The sequence below is a fragment of the Orcinus orca genome, chromosome 3 (genome assembly GCF_937001465.1).
Source record: "Orcinus orca chromosome 3, mOrcOrc1.1, whole genome shotgun sequence".
Lineage (NCBI taxonomy): Eukaryota > Metazoa > Chordata > Mammalia > Artiodactyla > Delphinidae > Orcinus > Orcinus orca.
The window spans coordinates 150,544,825-150,552,837 of record NC_064561.1 but is presented as its reverse complement, the minus strand read 5'-3'; the positions used below and the strand labels follow the sequence as shown (position 1 = coordinate 150,552,837).

Here is an 8,013-nt window from a genome sequence, read left to right as displayed (position 1 = left end):
AAGGTTGATGTTGCTGACTCCCGATTACCTCATCACCAACCAATCAGGAGTGTCCACGAGCTGACCATGCACCCCGCAACCCTCTCCCTCGCCCTGTCTTTAAAAACCTTTCTCTGCAAGCCATCAGAGAATTTGGGTCTTTTGAGCATTAGCTGTGCATGCTCCTTGTTTGGCGCCTGAGGTAGATGCTGCGCTTTCCTTCACCACAACCTAGTGTCAATAGATTGGCTTTACTGCATAAGGGCAAATGGACCCAAGTTTGGTTTGGTAACATACGATATTATTTCTTCTGGTCCTGATAACTTTCAGACAGGGTGGTTTAGTGGTTAGGAATATGGGTAGAGGCCTGATTAAATCCCAGCTCTGTTGTTTCCTAGCTGTGTGATTCCATATAAATTATTTAACCTTTCTGTGCCTTAGCATTTTATTAACACAGGAATAATAATAATATCTACTTCACAGGTTATTGAAGAATAAATGAGTTAATATTCAGAGTGCTTAGTTCAATGCCTAGCACATGGTAAGAGCTCAAAAGTTATTTTCCTTAATGGCCAGTTCTATGTATTGGCACACCTCACTCATCATGCTAAAAAGTACCATAATACTCAGGAACCAGAATAATTGAGTGACAAACTCTTGTTCTGACCGGTGAGCACTCACTGCCCTTTGCTCAGTACAAGTGGTGGTGGCCATTCTAAATGGGAAGAAGTTTTCAGAGAAGAAATCACTGGCTGTATAGGCATCTTAAATGTTTGTAATAAGTGTGGCTGGGAGAAAACCTACAATTAATTTTCATAAGTTTTCAGCCTCAGACTCCAAAAGTATATATACCTGCTGTATACTAACTTCCACATTTACCAATCAGCTTGACTGACTTGGCTTCTGGTCTCACTCTTACCTTTTGGTTTCTTATCTCACAAGTCAGATGCATTTAATTAATATTAGTCATCTAAATATTATGGATACCCTATTTAAAAATAGATTAAACTGGTAAATCCACATGATTGAGTAGCATGTAGCTTTAAAAACCAAAGAGGAATATTTCTGTAAAATGCTATGGAGTGGCCATATTAAGTGAAAAACAAGGTGGAGAAGGTGTATAGTACTATTTATTTAAGAAAGAGTATAAATGTGTGTAATAATCTTGTTTGCTTATATTTAAAAAAAAAAACTTTAAAAAGCGGTTACCTATGGTGGAAGTGGGAGATGGGGGCAGAGGAACCAGTTGGAGGGGATCAGGATGGAAACTAGACTTCTCTGAATATATGCTGAATTTTGTATTTTTTACATCAGAATGAAAGAAAACCCCTAAAAATCCAAAGCAAAATGAAACAAATGAGCTGTAATTATGTAGCAAGTTGGTGGCTTCAACACACAGGAATGTATCAGTTATCTTTAAAGCACAAAATTTTCACACCCCTAGTGGGATATCCCCAAGGGCAAAAGGAGCTAGAAAGAAATCAAACTCCTCGGTACTTATATTGTTAATAACTATGAAAATCAGAAATGTATTGAGGATTTTCAGTGTAAGAGAAAAGACATGAAACTGAATAAGGTAAGTAAAAATTCTGTAATTTTAAATTTGAATGGGAAATAACAGTATGAAGACCATTAAATAATGTCTAAATACCATTTCCCATTAAAACGAACTAGGGCTCCTTAGAGATAAGGCCGATTCAGTTCTTGGGCAGGGCAGTCAAATGGTTGATGAGGGACAATTTTTCTTTAATTCATCTAATAAAAGGAATTACAAAATTTGAAAAGCAACATTTTGCACCTTGTAAACAAAAAACAATCATTGGTAACTAGAATCTTAGCTAGTAAATACAGTTTATTTCATTTTATTATTCACTCATATTCCTATATATATGTATTCAAATTTTTCCATAATAAAAAATTATTTGAACACATTATTTTACAAATGTCACTTTCTTTCTAAGAAAGCTTAGAACCATTTCAGTACTCCATACTTAAACTGATTTTTTTTTTTTTCTTGTGTTAGTTCTTTCTTGTTCCTAGAGAGGTAGGAGAAATGCCAATTAATTCATGGCTCTTTTTCTGGTCTGGACAGCCTCACAGAACTAAGCCTTCAAGTGGGTTGGTTATTGGCCCCTGGCAGTGGCATGCAAGATAAATAATGAAACTAAATTCAGATCTCACAGAACCTGAGTTATTGGGCTTTATTGAGTTTCTGTTATTTGACATTTAGATCCCCAGATATTTACTTTTGAAGTGCAAATACAAACCGATAAGCCCTGTGTCCGTTAAGCATTATGGCGCTCTGCTATGTGGAATATAGATCAAATATGGATATAGATACAGATAGGGGGAGAGAGGCGCAGAGGTGAATATATATTATGTTAAATATATGTATGTCTTTAAATATTTGTACATACACACAAGGTATGTATATGTTCCCTGTAGCCTATCATGATCCTTAAAGACCTGAATGGTTTTATGAAGTTGCTGATCCTGTCTTCTATTTTGAAGACTATTAAAAAATGGGATTAATTTCCCACTCTTAGACATATATCTGGACAAAACTAAAATTCAAAAAATACTGCACTCCTATGTTCATAGTAGCACTATTCACAATAGCCAAGACATGGAAACAACCTAAATGTCCATTGGCAGATGAATGGATAAATAAGATGTGGTACATATATATACAATGGAATATTACTCAGCCATAAAAAAGAATAATGCCATTTGCAGCAACATGGATGGACTTATAGATTACCCTACTAAGTGAAGTAAGTCAGACAGGGAAAGACAAATACCATAAAGATACCACTTATATGTGGAATCTAAAATATGACACAAATGAACATATCTACAAAACAGAAACAGACTCAGGCATAGAGAACAGACTTGTGGTTGCCAAGGCATGGGGGAGGGATGGAGTGGGAGTTCTGGGTTAGCAGATGCAAACTATTATATATAGAATGGATAAACAACAAGGTCCTACTGAACCGCACAGGAACTATATTCAATAGCCTGTGCTAAACCATAATAGAAAAGAATATAAAAAAGAATGTATATACGTATAACTGAATCACTTTGCTGTCTAGTAGAAATTAACACAACACTAAATCAACTATGCTTAAATAAAAAAGTTGCAACAACAAAAAATAGATTAATTTTTTTAAATGGGTGATTTGGGTAATATGTGAGAGAAGATTTTGACAATTGACATAAGACAACGGTGGACGGAGGCTGATTCCGAAATTTAGAAATTTCCATATTTGAATATTCTCACGAAGAGAAGGGATAGCTGCATGGCCTGGAAATTGCACTCAAGTGCTGGTTGACAGTTTAAACCAGATTACGTAGAGATACTAAGCCCCAGATAGTGGAAGAGGGCTACCATCTTTTGCATAAGTAAGAGTCTCCCAGACCCAGGCAAAGTGGAAATGGGTCCCAGACAGAGGGACCCACCTTGGGTGAAGTAACGAAGTTATAAAGGGTCAAAGGGCGAGAGGTTTTATACCAACGGGTGAGGTCGGCGCGCCTAAGGTTGAGGCGTGGAGTAAGGGGAGCAGTGATTGTCGGCTGGAACCTCAAGCTCAACTGGGAACCACGCTCAACCGCGCCGTCTCTCAGTTCTGTCCCCGTCTCTGGAGGCCTCTCCACCGGGGGTGCGGGGGCTGGGGGGGGGGATGGAGGCGGCAACGGGGGGTGGGGGAAGGGAGGGAGCGGAGGCGGGGCGGGGCGGGGCGGGGCGGGGAGCTGGGGACTGACACGCCGGCGTCACCCTGCGGCGCGTCACGTGCGGCGTCGGCAGCCATGGCGGGAAGCGAGCCGCGCAGCGGAGGCGTCACCCGTCAGCCTCACCACAGCGACTGGGGCCGCCTGGAGGCTGCCTTCCTCAGCGGCTGGAGGAACTTCTGGCAGTCGGTGGGCAAGGAGAGGGCGGCTCCGAGGTCTTCCCCGGAGGAGGCGGACGAGGAGGCCAGCTCGCTAACGCGGCTGCCGGTGAGCGTCGGCCGCCACCCGCGGAGGACCGCGGGCAGGGCCGGGAGGGGCGCTCGCCGGGGCGGCCTCTGGGGGCCGCGGCGGCGTGGGGGGGAGCCTCCCTGGGCTCGGCCTGTGTCTGGCCCCGTCCCTGCAGCCATTCCGGGCAGTGTCATCACCTGGGGGCAGCAGTTGAGCAGAAACGCCTTGGCGTTGACCCGTGGTGCCCCGCAGCTGGGCCGAAGGTCGCCCCGAAACTCACCTGCAGGTTGTGCCCTGGCAAGCAGCCAGGTCACCCTCCGGTCTTCTACCCCCAAAACAGGTCTAGGGACTGGGGCACCCTGAACATCAGGTTAAGGAAACGCGGAGACCATGCCAGACGTTCTGGAAATCATGGAAAGCGTCCAGTGTCTTGTGTTCTCAGCATCTATCATCCCAGCTTCCATGTACCGAAACACCTGGCGGTCCCGCAAAACACACACTCTCCTAGGATTTTGCGACTGTTATCTTACCTGTATTTCAAGTGACAAAACTGACAATTGAAAGTAAATGACTAGGGATTTCCCTGGCGGTCCAGTGGTTAAGACTTCACTTTCCACTGCAGGGGGTGCAGGTGGATCCCTGGTGGGGAGCTAAGATCCCACATGCCTCTGGCCAAAAAACCAAAACATAAACAGAAGCAGTATGGTAACAAATTCAATAAAGACTTTAAATATGGTACACATCAAAAAAAAATCTTAAAATGCGGGAAAGTAAATGACTAAGTTACAAGGGCCTCAAGTTACAGCAGGCCACGAGAATTACACACATTTTTCATTGTTAAACTTTTCAGGTAGATAGGAAAACGGAGAGAGGAGAATTTCATAGAAATTATTAAAATGCTGTATCTCAGCTGGACTGTTGACTCTCTTGAGGTCCATCAGAAATTAAAAAACTGCAGGCTTAGGTTGCCTCCATAGTTCTCCTTGCAGAGGTTCTCTGAAATAACAGATTTTACAGAAGAACTCAGGTGACAGATTTACTCTTTGATTTGATGTAATGATAAAATCAGAAGTTTGTCCGCTTGATAAAGATTTTATTTTGAAGAATAAATTATTTCATTAAGCAGTTCATTCAAATAAATGGTGGGGCAGAATATCCATAAGGAAAAATTAAATGAAGTGCTTATTTTACTTGAAAAATACCAGAACAATGGGAGGTATTTCAGGAATGTTTCGATGTGTCAAAAATGAAATGTTCATTATGATTCTGTCCTGAGACAGGAAATAACTTCAGCATGATAGATTTCATCATTAAAAATAATGACTGTTGAATTCCCTGGTGGTTCAGTGGTTAAGACTGTGCTTCCACTGCAAGGGGCACAGGTTCCATCCGTGGTCAGGGAAGTTCCACATGCCACTGCAAAAAAAAAAAAAAAAGACTGTTAAGTTGATTTTTTGTTATTTAGTATAAAAACTGTTAATTTTGTAATTTATCATGATAGATTTAATTATTCAAATGATACACTGTTCAGTTGACCTTTGGTTTCCTAGTATAATATAATTATTTATTTGTAATTATTTATTTTTTTAATATAAATTTATTTATTTTTGGCTGCATTGGGTCTTCATTGCTGTGCGTGGGCTTTCTCTAGTTGCGGTGAGCGGGGGCTACTCTTCATTGAGGTGCGCGCGCTTCTCATTGCGGTGGCTTCTCCTGTTGCGGAGCACGGGCTTTAGGAGTGACGGCTTCAGTAGTTGTGGCTTGCAGGCTCAGTAGTTGTAGCGCACGGGCTTAGTTGCTCCGCGGCATGTGGCATCTTCCAGGACCAGGGCTCGAACCCGTGTTCCCAGCATTGGCAGGCGGATTCTTAACCACTGCGCCGACAGGGAAGTCCCTGTAATTTATTATTTTTAAAAGTCCCTGTAATGTATTATTTTAAAAAACTTTTTACCAAGATAAATTATTCATTCCTTTAACCTACTTGCTGCTTCCCTCTGTTTCAGATTGATGTACAGCTATATATTTTGTCATTTCTTTCACCTCATGATCTATGTCATTTGGGAAGTACAAGTCATTATTGGAATGAAACCGTACGAGATGCAATTCTGTGGAGATATTTTCTGTTGCGGGATCTTCCTTCTTGGTCTTCAGTTGACTGGAAGTCTCTTCCAGATCTAGAAATCTTAAAAAAGCCTATATCTGAGGTCACTGATGGTGCATTTTTTGACTACATGGCAGTGTAAGTATCTAGTTTTATGAATTAAAAAGAAGATATTAAATTTGACTATATTACAAGTCAGTAGTCTAAGTTAGTCTTGGCCCTCCTACTAATTTGTTGCATGAATTTTGAGTCTGAGTGTCCTTTTGTAAAAATTGGGGGTTAGGTAAAATAACTTCCTTCATAGAACCCTTTTAGCGTTCACATTTTGTTATTTCCCTGTAGTACCTAAGTAGAGTATTTGAATAATTATAGATAGTTTATATGGCAAGAAGTAAAACACTTCTTAAAATTTTCATTATCTTTAGAACACTTGTCATTTTGTTAAAATAAATACTTTTCCATGTCCAGAGAAGGAAAGGCCAGAGTTCAGACAGGAGTTCTTTTGCATGGAAGAAAACCATTCTTAAGTTTATGGGAAATAAGATTTTGTTATCACCCAAATGCATTGACATTTTCGAATATCATGTATTAGAATTAATTTTGTTGAGCAACTATAGTGTATTGGATTCTATGATGGATGTTTTATGTATGTTTACTTATTTAATTCTCACGCAATAAGAAGGTATTTTCCTTGTGTTATGGATGTGGAATGAAGATTCTGCATGGTTATGGATTTGTCTAAGGTCGCATAATTTGTAAGGACTGTAATGTCGTTAGTTCTGGATATAACCTGTTTTATTAAGAGCCCCAAATTTAAGGCATTGTAAGTAAAATTTAAAGAATATTTGTGCGTTAGGTAAGAATTGTTTTCCTGTGGTAGATTTAATAGCTACATGTGGGACTTTTTTTCATATTTTAAGTTATTCAGAATCTTTCCTTATTCCAATACAGATGCCATTACATCAAGTCTTGTGAGACTACTTGATTAAAATATACATGTATGTAATTTTAACAAGTGCTACTGTACTCTCACTTGCTAGTGTTACCTCTTCATTGTCCCACAGCCAACCATAACATCAAGTGTTTCTGTGTGCTGTGGAACCACATTTTCCTAGGGATAGTAATAATCGTAATAACGACCATTTGTGATCATATAAATTATTTCTGATCCTTACGACCCTGGATTGATTGTTATTGTTCAAATAATGCAGATGAAAAAACTGAAGTTTAGACTATAAGTGGCTTATATGACTAATTAAAGTGGTGAGGCTTGGCCAGATCTACATAGCTGCAAAGTTCATTTTTTTTTCCTTCTTGAATTACAAGTAAAGATGATTGTCTTGTAACGTTAGTTGTTGTCTTAACCAGCTCGATTTAAAGGGCTTTAGGTTTTATTTTGATATGAGTAACTTTGTTTTAATTTTTGATAACATGTTGAATTGCTAGTTTAGAAATTTATAGCTATTGAAAAAGTTGAGTCGTTTCTTTCGCATGATTCTGAGTTTGCCAGGTTACCTATAAGGAACATTTGAGCTGCCCTGTGATTAATACTTATTGAACTGTTACTGTTAATAGAAGTACCCTAAGAAATTTGGTTATATTGGTAGCTTCAGTAATTTTTTTTCTTTTTTATGTCTAGGGACATTTATACTAACTATGTAGTTTATGTTTAGTACAGGGTTTCTCAGTCTTGGCACTATTGACATTTTGGACCAGATGTTATGGGAACTGTCTTTTGTGTGCATTGTACGATGTTTAACAGCATCCCTGGACTCTAGACCTTAGGAAATGTTCCCTGGGGGTGCAAAATCTCCCCAGGTTGAGAATCACTGCTTTATGTAGTGAATTTTAAGCATTGAAACACGTGTTAGACCAAGTGTTTCATGAGAGAATCTAAATGAAAAATTAGAAAGTAAGTAACTGATTCCCAAGGAAGACCTCCTCAGCTACTAGACCACTACTACTCCCATAGCATC

At 39.8% G+C, this 8,013-nt stretch overlaps 1 protein-coding gene across 6 annotated transcripts in view; it reads left to right on the top strand.

The window, feature by feature from the left end:
* The first annotated feature begins 3,742 nt into the window (after positions 1-3,742).
* FBXO4 (F-box protein 4) overlaps positions 3,743-8,013 on the top strand; it is a 287,548-nt gene continuing 283,277 nt past the window's right edge. For 5 of the 6 annotated variants that reach the window (XR_004481339.2, XM_012531671.3, XM_033421194.2 and 2 more), the window contains exons 1-2: positions 3,765-3,975; positions 5,940-6,175. Coding sequence is in view for 5 of the 6 variants with exons in the window: in XM_012531671.3 (XP_012387125.1) it covers positions 3,787-3,975; positions 5,940-6,175 (425 nt within the window). In the remaining variant the exon portion in view is untranslated. Of the gene's footprint in view, positions 3,976-5,939; positions 6,176-8,013 lie in introns of all 6 variants that reach the window. The other variant, XM_004265959.1, reaches the window with a different exon arrangement.